This window comes from Eschrichtius robustus, chromosome 15, assembly GCF_028021215.1.
Source record: "Eschrichtius robustus isolate mEscRob2 chromosome 15, mEscRob2.pri, whole genome shotgun sequence".
In the NCBI taxonomy this organism is placed as follows: Eukaryota; Metazoa; Chordata; class Mammalia; order Artiodactyla; family Eschrichtiidae; genus Eschrichtius; species Eschrichtius robustus.
Window position 1 is genome coordinate 6101242 of NC_090838.1, and position 20475 is coordinate 6121716.

At 37.0% G+C, this 20475-nt stretch overlaps 1 protein-coding gene across 9 annotated transcripts in view; it reads right to left on the reverse strand.

The window, feature by feature from the left end:
• KIDINS220 (kinase D interacting substrate 220) overlaps positions 1-20475 on the reverse strand; it is a 96869-nt gene that overhangs the window by 56874 nt on the left and 19520 nt on the right. For 7 of the 9 annotated variants that reach the window (XM_068565144.1, XM_068565148.1, XM_068565147.1 and 4 more), the window contains exons 6-15: positions 20082-20183; positions 17694-17792; positions 15772-15969; positions 13980-14078; positions 11952-12050; positions 10565-10663; positions 7607-7784; positions 4052-4216; positions 2182-2361; positions 1228-1393 (exon numbers count right to left, since the gene is read on the reverse strand). In XM_068565144.1, the coding sequence (XP_068421245.1) occupies positions 1228-1393; positions 2182-2361; positions 4052-4216; positions 7607-7784; positions 10565-10663; positions 11952-12050; positions 13980-14078; positions 15772-15969; positions 17694-17792; positions 20082-20183 (1385 nt within the window). The remainder of the gene's footprint in view (positions 1-1227; positions 1394-2181; positions 2362-4051; positions 4217-7606; positions 7785-10564; positions 10664-11951; positions 12051-13979; positions 14079-15771; positions 15970-17693; positions 17793-20081; positions 20184-20475) is intronic. The other 2 variants (XM_068565149.1, XM_068565146.1) reach the window with 1 other exon arrangement.

A 20475-nucleotide genomic window follows, 5' to 3' on the forward strand; every position in this document is an offset into this window, starting at 1 on the left:
AGCTTTAGAATGTTTTATTTATAGCTTAAACATCTACCAGGGATTTAGAAAGAAGCTATAAAATATTCATTTCACAGTTGTTCTGCAAAATAACTGAATTATTTGTATTTTGAGTCTCTGAATGGATATTATTTCTGCATTAGTTCCTTTCTTCCCTTCTACCCCTAAACTAAACTCTCATCTCAATCCTGTAGATAGGCGTTGCTTTCAAAATACAATCTAGGATCACACTGTACTATGTATATGCATGCTAGTTTAATTGTTCTAATTTTTTAAAAAAATACCATCTCAGTAAAGTGTTTTTATTTTATGTAAAAATATCTTCTCCATTTCTTTTATTACACTCTGCATGTTTTCTTTTTACGCTTTTCATTTTAACTTCTCATTTTAAATCCGTTTCTTAATACTTACTCCTATGTGCCAATTACTTGTAAGCTTTTATTTTTATCTTCCTCTCTTATATTATACTTTTGATGTCTTATCTGGTTTGGCCTATTTACTTTCAGCTTAACTTAAACATATTTTATCTTATAATAATTTTTAAATTCTTAATCTTTTAGTGCATATTTAACTAATTATTACTAATTATTTTACTAATTTCTATTGAATTCCTTTTGCTTTCAGTGTTCTAAACTTTTTTTTTTTTTTTTCATTTTACTTTCCTCTGGAGCCCTCTAGCTTTCCTTTACTCTTTGACTTACATGTTTCTCATCTTTTCTGAACTGTTTTCTTATACATTTCCTATTTGATATTAATAATAATTTTAGAGGAGTGTGTAAATACATTTCCACAGGTGAGGAAAGAGCAGCTCGGAGCACAAGCTGAGTTGCCGAAGTTACACCCTGATGTAAAGAGATGCCAGGACTCCTTTCACTCTTTTCAAATAGACCAGCACTCTTTTCAAATTTGTCCAAAGGTTGATTAACAGGTGTCATAAGGGGGGGGGGGGGGAACGTGGGTTTATGCTCAAATAAAATATGGTAAATCAAAGTTAAATTGATTTCTTTATGAAAAGGTGTCTCTGATCCTTTAATGTACAAGAGGGAGCTATAATATGAAGTGTTTCCCACACAGATTTGACCAGGGAGTATTTGTTTGCTTTATTTCTAACATTAAAAAGTTTAAGGGACCAATTTTTTTTGGAATATACATTGAGAAATGATGCATTATAAACTTTTACTTGCTTCATCTTATTAAAAGTTACTTCTGTCAAAGGGACCAACTCACCTCACAGGTAAAGCTTTAGTGGTTTGCTCTGGCAATTCAGGCGGATTCACAAACATCAATTTGAGGAGGAGCTCCAAATACCCAATATGTCTTGCCAATCTAGTACTGAGGACCCAGGCCCAGTTCCAATTCTCTCCTTCCCTTCGTCCACCAAAGTAAACAACAACTGAAATTCACGGTTTAAAACAAAATTATCCAGAACAATCATTAGTCAAGCAGCCTCTTTTCTCCAAACAGTCAAGTATCAAGTAGTAACAGGTAGACTTACATAATTTTCATGGTCCCATTCCATTTCCTAACTACTCCTCAAAGAATTCCTCAATTAATTAACCTCCCCCAACATACATCCGGTATGTGAAAAATGGAAAGTAAGCTGACTAAAATATGACATAAGAAACACAATCAGAAAGATAATGCCTTAAACAGAAACATAACCCTTAGTTCAGATTCAAACGTAAAAGACTGGTTTTATCACTATTTGCAACTGCTGAAGTTACCAGTAGTTCCTCCAAAGGTAAATCTATTTCCTTTCTTGCAACTGAAGACACTCCTGAGAACAGGGATTATATATATTTATTACTTTGCTTTTAGATAAAATAAAAATTACAGTCATGGTCAAAATGGTCAAGAGCACGCCATGACAGCTATAAAAACTTATTTTCAGAAAAAGATTTAAATATAAATCATTAAATAACATATAAAAGGGAAAGTATAATAAATAAAAGTTCTGCTTCAATATTAACAAGTACTGCACTAGTTTTTAAAGCTGTACCAGCCAGGCTGGGGACAATGTTCCTCTAGGCCAACTTACAAAATAGCAAAAAATCAATTTTCTCACCTAATTATGAAAACCTCTTAGAGACTTTAGGAGAAAGATATAGATACAATTTTAAGTAAAACAATGAGTTTTCACATTCTCTACACTTTTGAAAAAGACAAAAGGCAAGGACTTACTAAAAAATATATATAAGAGAGCCAAGAAGCTCAATGACACTGCTATTCCAAGATTTGGGTCAATCGTAAAAGCAAACAATAAACCAAGCCCTCCACAAAGGAGCAGGGTCAGAAATACTATAAGCCATGAAAACTGAAAAAGAGGTTCAATCTGTTGTCCTGCAAAGGTTTTCATTTCATCTGAAAGAGAAATTAATATGAAAACATTATTTCTGTTTTATTTAAGAAATACAACTTCAAACATTTTGAAAATTTCACATTTTCAGTATAAACATTTACTGAGCACTTACCAAGTCCCTAGATAGAATGCTGCTACTTAACCATTTTAACCAATGTTCTCTTCTGATAAGAATCTCATTCCCTAGAGGTACCTCTACCCTTGACCCTTGTCCTACCCACTCTCTTGCTTCCTACTGAAAATGCACAAAATCCTCTTTCATATATTCCCATCTGTCAAGATTTTGTTGGTATTTATTCTTGTGCTCTGTATTATACAATCAACAAGGTACTGTTTCCAGATATAAAACTAAAAACTATTACTCTGTTATGTGTCTTCAAACTATTATACCTAGCTAGCACCACCATTCCTCTCTGCTCCTCACCCCTCCTCCCTCCAATTATATTTGAGGATCACTGCTCTTAAAGGTGTGCGCTCAGTCCAGATGAGCCCTTAACAAGGCATTCTTACTACAAAACTTAGCAAGAATTTTACAGGCAATACTGACACCTGTCCTTGAAGAACGAGTGAGATTTTGCCAAACAAAAGGAGTGGGGCTTAGCGGGGAGGTGGGGGACCTGTCCAGGAAGCTCCTAGTAGAGGAGGCCACTCAGGAAGGGTCTGGTGGGCTCGTGTGGGCGCAGAGAGCCCCTACGCGTACAGCCCTGAGCACACACAGGGGGCAGTCCCAGCAGGGGTGCTCACGCAAACTGACAGTCTGTGAAGGGCCTGGGTAGGACGGTTATAAACAGCATTCGCAGGGAATGTGCTACGAAGGGGTTTTAAGTATGCTGTAACACAGCTGGATCTCTGTTTTAGAAAGAGAACTCAAATAACGGTGTGGAGGATCAACCACGTACCCATACATAAAACTCTTTTCTACCATACGACCCAGCAATCCCACTACTGGGCATATACCCTGAGAAAACCATAATTCAAAAAGAGTCATGTACCAAAATGTTCACAGCAGCTCTATTTACAATAGCCAGGACATGGAAGCAACCTAAGTGTCCATCAACAGATGAATGGATAAAGAAGATGTGGCACATATATACAATGGAATATTACTCAGCCATAAAAAGAAACAAAATTGAGTTATTTGTAGTGAGGTGGATGGACCTAGACTCTGTCATACAGAGTGAAGTAAGTCAGAAAGAGAAAAACAAATACTGTATGCTAACACATATATATGGAATCTAGGAAAGAAAAAAAAAAGGTCATGAAGAACCTAGGGGCAAGACAGGAAAAAAGACACAGACCTACTAGAGAATGGACTTGAGGATATGGGGAGGGGGAAGGGTAAGCTGTGACAAAGTAAGAGAGTGGCATGGACATATATACACTACCAGACGTAAAATAGCTAGCTAGTGGGAAGCAGCCGCATAGCACAGGGAGATCAGCTCGGTGCTTTGTGACCACCTAGAGGGGTGGGAGGGAGGGAGACGCAAGAGGGAAGAGATATGGGAACACATGTATATGTATAACTGATTCACTTTGTTATAAAGCAGAAACTAACACACCAGTGTAAAGCAATTATATTCCAATAAAGATGTTAAAAAAAAAAAAACCTCTATTCTTCTTTACTTAAAAAAAAAAAATACACAAGAGAAAACTTTGTTATACATGCAGACTTTTTACAAACATGCCCTATACCTTCTAGTTTCTTGAGCAAGAAGGATTTCCCACTTCCCCACTGTGCATACAGCCCCACACAAATGGGCGGCTGCATGGTAGGTTCACTGAGAATATCTGCCAGGGCACTGCTATACAAATCATAACCAAGCATGTCACCATCTGTTTCCGTAGGAGACAAGTGTCCTGTAATTATAAACACACCATATCCTTGCGTTAAAGACATTACTATTAAAAAGGAGCATCAATTTTCATTTATTAATTGTTTACTTAATTGAGGAAAATCACTTATTTTAAATGGTTAGACCTGTGTAAAAATAGGTTCAGAGGTGCTTAAGTTAATACCATATTTCATAGAACTTAAGATACCTACTCATTATAAGATGCATCATTATTATGTACAACGAAGAAAGAAAAAGTGCTGCCAAATTATGACATGATGCTTTCTTACCCATCAATTATAAGACATATTCCAACTTCAGGGATGCTAAAATGTGGAGTAAAGTACATTTTAGAATCAATAAAATGATTAAAACAGTAACTAGTCCCTCGGAATCATTTTAATATGTATAATACCTATCTAAAGGCTATGTTAGTGAAAATAATAATAGATAACCAGAGAAAAAGAGACATTCTATGGTTCCAGGCAGAAAGGTTCAACGACTTAAAAAGAGCAATTCTCTCCCAAATTAATCTACCACTTTAAGGCAATTCCAATAATAATATTCCATGAGAGTATTTTGAAAAACTGAAAAGCAAGAAGAACACGCAAAAATAGCTATGAAAAATAATTTAAAGACTACCAAAAAGTAGCTGTCTTTGGAGAAGAATCAAAATACATTATCCTAAAGCTACAATAATTACAACATCACAGAACTCACACAGGATATTAACATGTGGCATTTCAAATCAGTGGGGAATGGATGAACTAGTAAGTGGTGTTGGGAGAAGTAAGCCATCCATTTTTTTTAATAAAATTAAAACTCTGCATCTCATACTTCAACAAAAATAAGTTTCTGAAACATTAAAAAATTAAATGTAAAGAGTAAAACTATAAAAGTACTAGAAGAAAATATAAAAGAAAAAACTATAAAAATCTTTGTGTGGAAAAGGCCTTTCTTTCTCAGTATAATACTAAAGCCAGAACTGCAGGAAAAGACCAACAAGTAAACTACAAATTTATATAACTTTTGGATGGGGAATTAAAAAACCCCATCACCATAAACAAAGAATAAGCACAGGAGAGAGATACAATATATAGGCTGGATCCAGGATCAATATCCTTAAAGACACAAAAATCAATTTTTAAATAATTTTAAAAACTCAAGAAAAAAGAGAGCAAAGGATACAAAGAGGAAAATAGCAAAAATGCAAATAGCCTATGAACATAGTAAAAGATCTCAATCTCACTAATAATTTTACAATGCAAATTAAAATGAAATTTTTTCTTATTGATCTGATCAGGAAGCTTAAGGAAGCCAGAAATATCCAGTTTTAGCAAGGTTGCAGGAAACTGCACTATCATGCATGCTCTAAGGAAGGAGAAATTGTTACAACCATTTTGGAAAGTCTATCAAAACTGAACATCCACTGACTTGCCAATTCTACTTCTGGGAGTTTATTCCAAGAAAATAATCCTAAAAATAAGAGTTAACGGATATACGTACAAAAAAGATGTTCACTTCAGCATTAGCTTTTTTTTTTTTTTTAATTTTTATTTATTTATTTATTTATGGCTGTGTTGGGTCTTCGTTTCTGTGCGAGGGCTTTCTCTAGTGGTGGCAAGTGGGGGCCACTCTTCATCGCGGTGTGCGGGCCTCTCACTATCGCGGTCTCTCTTGTCGCGGAGCACAGGCTCCAGACGCGCAGGCTCAGTAATTATGGCTCACGGGCCTAGTTGCTCCGCGGCATGTGGGATCTTCCCAGACCAGGGCTCGAACCCGTGTCCCCTGCATTGGCAGGCAGATTCTCAACCACTGCGCCACCAGGGAAGCCCAGCACTAGCTTTTAACAGCAAAACAAACCAAATATTCATCAATAAAGAACTGAACGTACTATTAGAACTTAGAATGAAAGATTATGCAACAATTAAAATATGGTATAGTTCATTATTTAAAACTTTTATATTATGGTATCTCAAGTTTTTTAAGGCTATATACATAGTATAAAACATTTTTAGAAATATAAAGAAAATCTTGGCAAGTCATTCAAACAATTACAAATTAGGAGATAAAGGACAATGGGAAATTTGCACTTTCTACTATATTCGTGTTTTAATCCTTAAAATTTAATGTGTGCATTATTATCATCAGAAAAAAATATTTTAAAATACAACTCATAATGTTGAATAGAATCATACTTGCTTATGTAAGTAAACAGCTAAACTGGAAAGTGGCAGGATTCTACTACCTCCTGTTGGTTTCTCGGACTAACATATCTCTTTTTTAACTCTAGTAGAAAACTGTTCCGTATTTCAAAAGACCACATGTGAATGATCACATTCTCATGTGCATCCTTTACAAGCAAAAACTATTTTAGTATAACATTCAAGGCATTATGTGCTAGATATTATAGAGGATACAAGATAAGAAGAAAGAATCCCTGCCCTGAATAACCTGGAATCTGGAAGGGAGAAAATTCTAAAAGAAATAAGGGAGAAAATTTTAAAAGAAACAAAATAGGGCTTCCCTGGTGGCGCAGTGGTTGAGAGTCTGCCTGCCAATGCAGGGGACACGGGTTCGAGCCCTGGTCTGGGAAGATCCCACATGCCGCGGAGCGGCTGGGCCCGTGAGCCACAACTGCTGAGCCTGCGCGTCTGGAGCCTGTGCTCCGCAGCAAGAGAGGCCGCGATGGTGAGAGGTCCGCGCACCGCGATGAAGAGTGGCCCCCGCTCGCCGCAACTGGAGAAAGCCCTCGCACAGAAACGAAGACCCAACACAGCCAAAAATAAATAAATAAATTAATTAATTAATTAAAAATGCAACTGCGGGGGGGAAAAAAAAAACTTAAAAAAAAAAAAAAGTTTAAAATAAAAAAATAAATAAAAGGCCATTATAATAAGTATTAAAAAAGGAAATATAAACACAAATGCTTAAGTATTTAAATGAGGCAAAAATTGTATCTGGTTAGGCAGATCAGTTAAAACGTCACTGAGAACAAGACAACTGACTCCAGCCTTGGAGAGAGACGATTTTAACAAGAACATTCATGGGGATGGAGAGGACACAGCACAAGCAAAGGAAGAGAGCCACACTCTGAAAACAGAGTGTGTTTTGATAAAAGCACAAAGTATACCTGAGACAATAAGAGGGGGAAGAGAGTTTTAGGAAAGTAGGCTAGATTTCTAGAAGTCTTAAAAGCTGATTGTTGACTCTGAATGTACTTAATTTGAATGCTACAATATAATCCAAACAGCTTTAGACAGGGAAAAGTTATTTTTCTACAGTAAAGTAATAACTTTCTTAACTTTTATAATCTTCAGTTAAGTGAGAAATGCAAAACTGCTGGAAGTCTCTTAATTTTTTCATAGACATTCATTTCTTAAAAGCCCAGTCAGGTACAAAACCCAATACTTACTGGCTCCAAATATTTGAGTTAAAATACTTTTCTGATGGCTACAGTCAATGTTGTAGGGAGTCTCGCCTGCTTTGTTGGGCCTATAAAGTAACCGTCCATCTTTGGGATTTCTTAAAAGAAGTTCTGCCAGTTTCCGACTCCTCCCACGAATAGCAATATGCAAAGGAGTGTCTCCTTTCTGTAAAATAGTGGCAGGAAACTTGAACTTTCACATTTCTTACATATAGTATATACAGAGTAACAATGTTCATGTTTCTCTAAAATAACAGAAAATCCAAACTTTTCATATTTTTCATATAGAATGTATAAATAATGTGAATTTTTATCTCTGTATCCTCCCCACAATTTCTTTCTCTAGTTCCTTCCCTAGCTTCCCTCAGGTATGACTTCCCCCACAGCCTTCTAGAACGAAAGAGGACAAGCAACAGGCTTTTTCCTTGTGGCTCCTCCCAGGCCCTGGATCCACCCCCATCACAGGTCAGTAACCATCTATCATCCAGATACTTACTGTCCACAGATGTCAACCACCTTCCTCAACTAATTTATATGCTATTTCACAACGTGGTCTCCATTTGTCTAGAAAGCTTCCCAATCCATGCTGATATTCCACTAGCACGAGCGACCTCGTCCTTCCCCACGCCCTTTGTCACCATTATGTTAGTTCCCTACATTCTCTTCCCTGGAGTCCTCTATGTTGAATCCATCCTTCTCTGGCTACTACAACTTCTTCCGTTCTCCTCAGCTTTCACGGCTCCCTAACATCAACCTGCCTTCTTCCCTTATTAGAATCTCCATCATATTAGTATTCGCATCCAACACTAAGGAAAACTAATACGTAAAAAAAAAAAAAAAACAAATTCAGTCCGCAAGGTGTTCTCCACTTTTTACTTCACAAACATCTCTCTTGAAGACAATGACCCACAAGTTAACAAATGAAATTCTCAGTTCTCACCCACTCACTTCCTGTGGCTTCTATAGCACAACCTTATAGTGATTTTGAATCTCCTCTTCTGCCTCAGGTCTACTTCTTCCTTTTCTAGATTCCCTTCCTATATCCTAAATATGGCACAAAAGCTACATATTGAGCTCACTATATAGTAAGGCACTGAGCTGGATACTGTGGGGGATATGGAGATGACAGACAAAACAGTCCATGGCCTTAACTAAGTTACAACGTAACAGGAGGAGATTGGATAAACGTGCACAATCATAAAACAAACTAGAATGTGACACACGCTGTAAGGAAAGTTTGACCTCAGCTTTCATCTTTCTTCCAAACTGATGATCTTAGTCACTCCCATGCAGCTCTTATCTCTTGGTAACTAACTGTGAAATTCCTATCACCAGCCTTGATTTCTGGCCCAAATTCAAGCCCTATCGGTCACAGCCTCCTGAACGCCTTAGCCTTCAAACTGAACACATCTAAACTGAACTTCATCATCTTATTTCTCCACCTGAACTCCATTTCTTATCCCCAAACATGTGAGAAGGAAGAAATATCATCAGTAACATTTCAGCCAGACACAAAATTTCTGAAAATGCAGAGAAGACATCAACACACCCTGCCACTATGCTGAAGATAAACAGAGATTGGTGATGGGCCAGGTAAAAATAACATTAACCTTTATTCTTAAATTTTTTTTTATGTAATCCTTTATGAAGAGCCAGGTTCAAGACTTTTACAAGTTTGTATTCCAAATTCGAGCAGGACAGCACCTTATCCATCCTTTGTAAGTACGTGTGAGTGAATGCACATTCACTCCAAGAACATTCCAGGTATCACATGTGCTTCTCAGCAAGTATGTGCCGACTCAAGACAAAGCACACACAACAGGGTCCGAGACAGGGTCCTTCAGGGATTTTAATGAGTATGAAACAGTTATTTATAAATGGCATGTTACAGAATTAACGAGGCCATTGGAACCTTAAAGGGCACGTAGTCCAGTGGTTCCCTTTTGCAAATTAGGGGACCAGTGCCAGAAAGTAGTCAACAGCAGAATGAGAAAAACAGGCAATACAGAAGTTTTCTAGAAAGTTAAGTATATTCAATTTCAACAACTTCTCTTTGACTTTATGCCCTAACTTTTAAGATTAAAATTTTTCTTTATATCTTCTTCCTTTTATATTAATATGGTATTAATGTACATTAATATATATACCATATATAAATACATTAATATGGTAATAATAGGTGGGAGGCTTTTTTTAATAATGTTGTTTCTTGATAAAATAAAAGGCAAATATGTATTAATTCTGTGTTTTTTGTTTAATTGCCTCATGAATAATAAAAAGATAAACTTCAATCTATTATGGATTAGGAGAGCCCAAATCATATTATATACTCAGAGGGAAAAATTTATATTTCTTAGTTCATACATAAATCAATTCACTTCTTTTCTGTGAGGAAATCAATTTGAAGTAGAGAAAGAATCCTGCTTAAAATGTAGACAAACTAAAACCAGGAATCAATTCTATATGAAGTATTAAGCAATTTAGAGTTAAATTTATTATGGGAAACATGAACATTCCTCTAAAAGGATTAAGGCAAGGACACATGGCAGAACATCTCTCCTGCTGGTGAACATGAATGCCAGTCTCCTTTGAGAGTCTATCTTCTCCGGCCCCTTTTGGATTCTTTCCTCCTGTTTCTCTGAACAAGCTCCACACCTGATGACATCCTCCTTGCATGGTGGTCAATGCAGCTCGCCGTAACTGATCTGAGCCATAGAGGGAACCTCTGAAGCAGCTGCTTTGCTGCATACTGAGCCCACCCACTCCTCAGCATGCTCTCGGAACAGCCAAGAAGATCTCACAGCATCCAAATCCCACACAAATAGCCCCAGCAAGTAATCTCTCCCTCCACAAAATAAAATCAGACCCCCATTAAACCCACCGGATATACAGTCAGTCTACCTATAGCCCTCAAAAAAAACCTGCTCTCTACACTGATGTTTTTACCTTATCTACGGCAGATACTTTAGCTCCTTTATCCAGCAGCAGCTCTACTACTTCTATATTTCTCATCTTGGTAGCCTTTATAAGAGGAGTTTCGCCATCCTGTGGGCACACATAAGAAAGTTTGCCAGATTAATACCTTTACTCCTAAATCTTTAAAGTCACATAAACACACGTGTCAAGAATTCAAATATCTGACCAGTCTATATTGAAAATGTTCTCAAGAAAACATAGTTGGAAAAACTAACAAGTGCTTTTCCTTTCACAACCAATCACTTGTATCAAAATACTTTTATATCACTCAGCAGAGCAAGAGATGTGCCCCACTACCTATCAGCCGCTTCTGCCCCTCACCACTAACTGTCTTTCCCCAGGTCCCACCACTGACATCTGGGGCAGCTCCGCCAGAGGCTGCTTCCCGTTCTGACCACCTCACCCAAGCAACCCACTACCTAGCCTGTCAATGTCCAGGCAAGCCAGCGTCTAGATTTGTCAGATGTTTTTACCAGCGCCTCTGTGCACCTCAGGACCTGTGTATAAGGGGGAAACAATCTGATACGAGCAGTATGCCTTTGGGAAACCTCAAAGGAGTTTACAATTGCTTTCAAAATCAAATTAAGAAAGATAAGAAGAGACCACAGTTCGGCGCTGAATTAAGAAAAAGCAAAATCTGGTCAGAAGCCACGTGTGGTCACAGTAGCTGACACAAAGGTCTAAACGAAAAAGAAACAAGATTCCAAGCAGCCACCACCTGCAAAGCAGAAGGTATCCCAGGAAGAGCTCTGCCCCAGGGCACTGAGGTTACCACCACTGGTTTAGAAGATGCTGTTCCAAATCTCTAACGGATGAAACAGGATTGTCTTACGGGTGGTTCCGGAAGTTTGCTTTATTCATTCCTGCCACTTCAATCCAGAACTCCAAATATATTTTCCCCATGGACAACTATTACGTGTAAAGCCAAATATAATCACTAAAGTCCTATACAGTTCTATACTTTCCACATGATTTGAGTAAAATAGACTAAAAGTGGTTGGTTTGGGGAACCAATAACCACACACAATGACCTTTTAAAAGGAAATGTGTTCTGCATTCCAAACAACAGGAGCATAAAATAATTCTGGGGAAATGATCTGTCCACAATTTATGAAGGGCTGATACTGTACTTTCTGATTAAAATAAATTAAATAATAATTAAAATAAATTGCACACTGCATTTTGCTGTGAATACACAACTCCTGAAAGGATATAAACTTACTCCTCAACCTAATACAGAACATTTCCAGTTAAAACAGTATAATTCTAATATCAAACTGTAAAAAATTGAAAAAAAATAAGCAGTACTAACATTCAGCACTAGGCATTGCTAAGAGAACAGAAATGTCGTTGATACCTTTGTGCATATTTCAGTGTCAGGATTGCACTGTAAGATATCTCTCACCATTGTTGCATTTCCTTTCTCAACAGCCCAATACAAAGCAGTTTTATTGTCCTGTATAATAAAAAAAATCAACAATCACTTCATATAAGATATAATATTAAAAACTTCTATTTGTAAATATAAAACATTATTAACATTTCTATTAAAGCATTAATATATCTTACCAAGAAGCAGCATGGTGGAAAATAACATTAATCCTTATTCTATCTTGCATTTACTTGTGAGAAATTCTTTATGAAAGAAGCCTAAGAAAACTTAGTATTTCTTGACTGAGAAAGCAGCAACCCCACATAGTCGATAAGGTAAACTATGCTTTTGGAAAGCGAACAGGTTTCAGGACCCTGCACTGTGTTGGAAGTCATCAGTACCTGAGCTCTGTATCCTGTGATAAGCCACATAAATATTCTGACCTTTGGCTTTTGGCTTTTCAACTGCCCAATCTTTTCAAAAGATAATGCGTAAGAGTGTACTACACAAACATACGGTGAATTGTTTTATTACCATGTTTAGCTTTCTTAATCTCTACACTGCACCTATATACTGATCTTCATCAGATCCTTTAAAATCCTATCTAGTTCAAAAACCAAAAACAGATCCATGTGGACTTTCAATGCAGAGGTAGAGAACAAAAAAACTGACTAAAACATAGGAAAACAAAATTGACAGACACAAAGGAGATAGGTAAAAGTCTAAATAGGTGATCCAGTCACCAACTTTTAGTGAAAATATGATTTTATCCCAAAAGACAGTGAATGACTCTCTGCCGCTGCCACATTAATTTTCCTACGGCAAGATTTCCCCAACGCAGTTCCCTTCTCGACACTGTACCCTAGCTTCTGGCCTCTCTGGCACTACATCCCTTTCTATTTCTCTGTCTCCCATCCCACCCTCCCCGCCATCCCGCTGACAACCTGATTTATTCACCAACTAAGGAATACAGTCTTTCACTTTCCCTTCTTCCTAAATTTTCTCATCCCATTATTCCGCTATCCTTGCCTGAACTACCGAGCCTTCCTTTTCTCTCCCTATCTAACCCACTTTTTAAACTTAGCTCAAATTCTACCTTCCCTTAAAAGCTCTCCTTAAATGCCCGCTTTCCCCACCTCAAGACTCTTACATTTGAACCTTTCACTAGGCAATCAATCATATACTATCTTATACCAAAAGTGGCATCACTTTTTATGTTTACATAAAAACATAAGAATAAATATAAACAAAACAAACTAAAACCTTCCTAACTAAAACACATGTTTCTTCAGGCAAGGGACCCATGTTAAGACCTTCATGGCATTTGGCATAATATTTATCAGTTTGATTCAAAAGTGGATTTGGATACAAGCTAAATACAAGGAAAAAGCTGAGCAGAAATGTAGACTCTCCAACCACAAAACAGGCTGTTCAGTACAGATTTTTTTTAATCTAAAGCTCTTGACATATTGGATAAATTCTCAACTTTAGGGAAGCTTCTCCCTAAAATAAATAACCTTTACAGCTCTGTGAGCTATGACTGCCTTAAGCAAAATCCATAGGCACTACCAAGTGGTCCTGGGAAAGGCTAGCAAATGGGGGAAAAGGAGAAGAAAGATGAAACAACAGAAATAGAAGAACAATATATGGATGAAGAAGACAAAACAGAGGAAGCATACTACAAAAAATAAGCCACATGCACTCAAAGTGCCACCAACTGTCTCGGTATCATAAACTACTCATGTCAGAATTGAGTATGTTTAGACATTAGTAAGGGAGGTGTATTTGAAAAACATGAGTTTCATTATGCTTTACTTCCATCTAAATCTAACTTGACATCAATACAGAAATTTCATAATAATGGCAGTGAAACTTAATAATACAGGCATCCATTAAACGTTATTAGGATTTATACGTTTGTCTCCATAGGAAAACTGGAAGAATGACATTATGATCAGCCAACATATATAAACAATTATACTAAGATAACAACAGCCCTGTAATCACACACACCTGTCCTCTAATATCTATATCAGCATATTTTTGGAGAAGTGCTCGAACAATTTCCACATGACCACCTCTGACAGCACCAATTAAAACAGTATCTCCACTCTAAAAGGACAAAAGAAAAAAAGGTGAATTGAAGATGAGAACAAAAAAACACTGTTTTGAAGTTAAAATTAGTCATGTATTAATATAACAGATTTTTTCTGAAAATTTCTTGGAAAAAATTATCTCTAAATAACAGAAAGTTAACTAATATTAATACCTGATATTAATAACCTTCAGAATAAGGGACAGAAGACTTTATACCTCAAAATGAGGACATTCATACCTGAAATTCCAGGACAAAAGTTTAGAAAGATAAGTCACCCAGAACAATAAGCCCTTCTATTTGAAGGTAACCTCCCATTACAAATGTAAATTAAATAAAACGACACCGTGGCTGTCAATGAACCAGATGAACATTTGGAAATTACATAATACAAATCCCCTGGAATAATGCTATATGACAAAAGCCATGGATTCTAAAAAGAAGGGAGATATAAAGCTAGAGCCATCTGTGGGTTTATAACCACATTTAATTAAGGGAGAAGGTTGGTTCCCAGAAGAGCATCTATATTCTATCAATTTGGCATTACAGGCCAACAGTGCACAAGACTGACTCACCCCCCAGTACAAGGCTTAGATGAAGTTCATGACCTCATAAGGACATCTCTGCCCTGAAATTATATCCACCAAGCAATAATCATTATTAATTATATCTTCCCCTAGTTCAAATACTGTAAATGGCCTTTTCTTTGACTGCTAAATTACAAATCAGTTGTATGAGTTTGGGTTGGTGATTCCATGAGCTACAGCTCGTCTCAACCCTAAGTGGGCCCCAGTGGGCTCTATATCAAGATGCAGGTCCTCGAGGACTATTAAGTCTAGCACCATGATGTAGTACCTTAACTACTACATTAAAAGTGTAAATAAACCCATGGCAGACACATTTTAGTTGAGAATATTAGCATTAATGTAGGTTCAGACTAGTAAATTAATAAAAGGTCATAAATATTTCATTGCTTACGATGTGCCATGCACTGTTATAGGCACTAGGAAATAAGATAGACAAGGTCCCAGCTCTGAGAGAATTTATAGCCTAGAGGAGACTAACAGACAACATACAATAAACACAAATAAGAAATCAGATAAATGTAATGCAAATAAAATACAGTGATGTGATAGAAAGTGACCGGGTAGCTACTTTGGATTGGGTAGTCTTGAGAAATCAGGACTAATGTGTAGGATTTGGTGCTTTAACAACAGGATAGATGCTGGTACCACTTACTGAGAGGGAGAAGACTGAGGGAAAAGCAGGTGTGGGATGAAACAAACAAGACACCTGTTTCGCTGTAAGTTAAGAAGCCCATTAGACATTCAAGTGGACAGTTCAAGTGGAGTCAGACAGACAAGTGTAGACTTCCAAGAAGAGGTGAGAGCAAGAGATACCAATCTGAAAATTCTAGGTGTAAGGGTGGGAGACTTGAAGCCTTGGAACAATGAATAACACCAGCCATGAACAACACCTATAGTTAGGATGGTTTCAAGATCACATTTTCAATAACAGCATTATTTTTGAAAAATTTAAAAGAACACCCTTCACAAAGATTGGACAGGTTTTAACTTATTAGTTCTAAAGGCAGAAATAAAACATCTTAAATGTATGTCATGCAGGAAGAATCTTGAAAGGTGGTGAGAAGTTACGGTAACCTTCCATCAATGTCACCACTGAAAGACAAATTCTAAATAGATAACCTACCCTATCAGGTATGTTCACATATGTTCCAGCATCAAGTAGATCCTGTACAATTTCTGTATGTCCCTCCTTTGATGCAATCATCAAAGCTGTATTTCCATCCTTATCGGTTAAATTTACATTTGGATTCCTCTTCAGAATTTCTTTTACTGACTGTGTGTAGCCTCCTTTTACTGCCACAATAAGTGCAGTCATTGAATTCTACAAATCAAACAACGCCCAAGAAATTAGTACTTTCAGAAAACATATAATTTATTCTATAGTCAAAAAACTGATGTTTTCAAATAGGTGGCCTATTATTAACAGCTATTTCTGATAATAAAATACCAATATAAATAACCAGAAACAGACCAAAAGTGGCCAGAAGCATATTTTCCATTTTTGAAGATACATTAATTCTCTTCAGTCAGTAGGACTGTTAACGACATTCAATTCTTTAAATGATAATCCAAAATTGGAGTCACTTACAATGAACAAACCCTCTCACTAAAGTATTGACATATAAAATAGCTGACAGGATGATTCAAAATTAAACACATTCTAAGTTAAATAATCCAAAGTAAGAATCAATCAGACTTCAAAGAATTGTCTATAATAAAATCTATATGAAAAACTGAAGTAAAACAATGAATTAATAAGCTATAGAATATTTCAATAAAAGTATAACATATTCCTCTGTTTTCCACAGTGATCTAGAAACCACATTTTCAAAACTGTCTTATTTTTAGTGGTTCTTTTAAAAACTGCACATTTAATTTATAACAAAATCACATAATAGAAGAATCTGACTCATTACAAAAGAAATATTAAAATTTATTCTTGAGATTTTGATCTAGTTTGAGATACCATGCAATTTCCTTATAGAAATATTTCAGTTATTATATCAGCCCCCAGAACTAAGCCATAATTCTCTCAATATTAAAATAACATAGCCTTTTCAGATTCCTCAGCAGTCAGTAATCATAGAGACAAGCCACTCATCCACTTGATAAACTGTCCAGACAGGAGGCAAGTGAAGGGTATGACTTCCGTGGCTGGGTAAGAATCATGCTCTATCTCCGCACACCACTGAAATATTATATACCCCTGGAAGGTCATCAATGAGTAGCTTCTGTCAACATGGACAATAGGAGGAGCTGGTTGGTATTATGCCAGGAAGTCACTTTTGATGATTCAGAATTCACTTTTGTTACACTGCAGCCAGAGATTTGGTAGCAGCTCTTCTCAGAATCCTTTATGATCCATCTCACATAATAACTATAATTACGTTAACAGAAGTCTGTATTGTTTCTTGTGCATAAATGTCATCTCCTTTACCTATATTCTTAACGAGCTCAAGAGAAGAGCGATATGACAGGCTTCTCCAGTGTCCCCAGCACGTCTGGCACAGGGCTGGGTGGACAGTGGGTACTCAATAAGGAATTCATAACTGCTGGACTGTAAGATACACTGAACCAGTGTTTAAGCTATATAGGTTTTGACCACTGATTTTTGATATTTTTACATCTGTCTATGAGAGAAAACAAGTCACAGATTAAAATATCAAAAAATTATGATATTATTTTAAAATTTTAAAGAAAAGGTATTTTAACAGAATAGAAACTCTTTCCACAATAGTAATTCAAACAATTTGATTTGGGGAGTATTTTAATTTATACTAAGATTACTAAAAGATATTCCATATAGTTTTAGCCTCCCAAAATTTATGTGCATTAGCAATAAATCCTTAAAAGCACATATTTGTAATACATAATATCTATAGTATAATATATTTACCAGGATAACAGAAGATGTTTGTTTTTCTAAGTATCGTTTAGAAACTATAGGGAAATTTTTCTAGGTATATACTAAGGAAAAAGTATTCTCTCTCTTAAAACTAAAAACATCTCTCTACTACCAGCAGTTAAAATAGAAAAGATACTTACAGCTCCTTCTTGATCAACATCAGCTCCCATAGCCAATAAGTGTTTTACACACTCCAAATGACCCTTTCGTGCAGCCCAAACCAAAGGGGTGGTTCCATACTATTAAAGAAATAATAAATTTAAAATTATTATCTAAGGTATATTAAAAGAAACTAGCTCTCACCATGAATTTTGATAAAAATCATACTTTGAGTATTTTTAGATTACGGTTTATACCAATCATAATTTTAATCCTAGATAAATCATATTTTTCCCATACTATTTCTCCTGAATAGATGGATTAACCACTGTATGAAATATATTTTAATTAACTTTAACTTTTACAATCAGTGACAATTTTTCCATCATAATGTCATACAGCCTCTAATTTCCAACAAGCTTTCTTTGCTTCCCATATCTTGTAAAATATAAAGTCCAACAGTCTGAAATAGTAACAACCAAGTGCCAAATACAGTTCTAAATAGTTTACACGAGTTAACGTGTGTAATCCTTATCAGAAGAATAAGTACAAATCACAATATCAATTTTAACAGATGAGCAAACAAGGCCCTGAGAAGTTCATTACAGGCTCGAAGTCACAAAGCTACTAAGAGGTGGAGCAAGACCCATGAACCCAACAAGCCTGGCTTCAGTCTGTGCTCCTAACCGCCACCCCAGATCGGCCTCTGTACCTGACAAAATAAAGGTCCGCCTAGAAACTGCACTCAAAAGCCCCTTCTGCTGGAACGTGATTCAAAAGACATCAGAGAATGTAAATCATGCATAAAAGCAACACTTTATCTTTGGGGAGATTCATAAGGCAATGAAGAGACACAGGAATACTCACAGTGACATTTAACTACATGGGAGACTGCAGATTGAAATGAACGTTTAATGAATACCTACCTTTTATAACGGCCTTGACCAACAGAACTTCTGTGCACTAGCGGAGGTATGGACAGTGAACACTGGCTACAGAAGAAGGGGCATCTAAGGTGACTGGGTAAGTTAAGGACACTTAGCAGAGAAGCTAACACCTCAACTGAGCCTTGAGAAAACAAATAGGAGTTCATCAGGCAGAGGAGGTCGTAACATTCCTAGCAGAGGGAACAGGATAAACAAAGACACGCACTTCAGAGAAATTTATAAAAGTTCACAGAATGGGGCTTCCTTGCTGGTGCAGTGGTTAAGAATCCACCTGCCAATGCAGGGGACACGGGTTCGAGCTCTGGTCCAGGAAGATCCCACATGCCGCGGAGCAACTAAGCCCGTGCGCCACAACTACTGAGCCTGCGCTCTAGAGCCCGCAAGCCACAACTACTGAGTAGTAGTGCCTCAACTACTGAGCCCGCGTACCACACTACTGAAGCCCGCATGCCTAGAGCCCGTGCTCCCCAACAAGAGAAGCCACCACAATGAGAAGCCCACTCGCCGCAATGGGTAGCCCTGCTCACCGCCACTAGAGAAAACCCGCACGCAGCAATGAAGTCCCAACGCAGCCAAAAATAAAGAAAGAAAGAAAGAAAGAAAGAAAGAAAGAAAAGAAAAAAGTTCACAGAATGGTAGACTATCTTCTGTATCCAAAAGCTTAGTGCATATGGAGACGAATGGCAAGAAGTGAACCTGGGAAGAAAGACTGGGGTCCAACTGAAAAGTCTGGGCTTTGCCCTGAAACCACAGAAGCTATCAAAGCTCTCCAAAAGCAAGAAAGAATGAAATAATTAAATAAATATTTATCAAATATTTGGAGTATTAAGGATTTTAAAAAATGAACAGAACAAAATCCTGGGGAGCTTTCTGGAGCTGGTGGCACATGAGCTGAGTGTGAAGGATGAACAGAAGCTAAAGCAGACGAGGATGCGAGGGCACTCCACACTGTGAAAGAGCACCTGCAAGATGTGGAGGGTTAAAAACAGGTGGACTCAGGAACCTGCATCATTTGATAGTTGAGCAAAGGTAGTCAGGGGTAGAGAGAGCAGGAGAAAGGGTAGAGAGGGAGGCAAGGATTATCTTTACACATCATAACAGGGATTGAAGCCTTTCGGATTTTAAGTATGAGAGAGAAAGAACAAGACTTAAATTTTCATCATCTGGCAACAATACAGAGAAGGCAGATAGGACCTACAGTAGAAAGAAGAGCTACAACAGAAAATAATGAAGATAGGGAATCAACCCTATCTATTTTCCTGAGAATGATGAATGTGATATAAAAGACAATGGAAGGACACTTAGCACGTATGTAATACCTAGAAGGAACCCACCTACGTGTGTCTTTATAAAATATATTAATAAATATAAACATAAGATACATCAGAGCAGCCTCATGAGATCATATGAAAATCCTTGTAAGTTAGACACACTGAGTGGACATAATATGAAGTAGAAGCTGGAAAGATCCTGCTGACCTACCTTATCGGAGCAGTTGACTTTAGCACCATTTTGCAGTAAAAGTTGCACTATATCTGCATGGCCTCTCCCTGCTGCCCAGATGATTGGGTAAACACTGTACTGCTGGGAGGTAGGCAGGTGGGTGAGTAGGTACACAGGGAGGGAGGGAGGGAGGGAGGGAAGGAGGGAGGGAGGGAGGAAAGAAAAAGTCTTTTAGGTGGATATTTACAGCACATATTTGCTAAGAAGAGTAAACAACAAAGGGAGCAATATAAAGTAGTATTTTACAAAATCAAGTTATAGACCATTCTCCACTTTAAAAACACATGTAATATTCATAATACATAACTGGGAACTGAGATGCACTCAACCTTAAATAAATATATATTATGAACACATCTATTTTTATAGATTC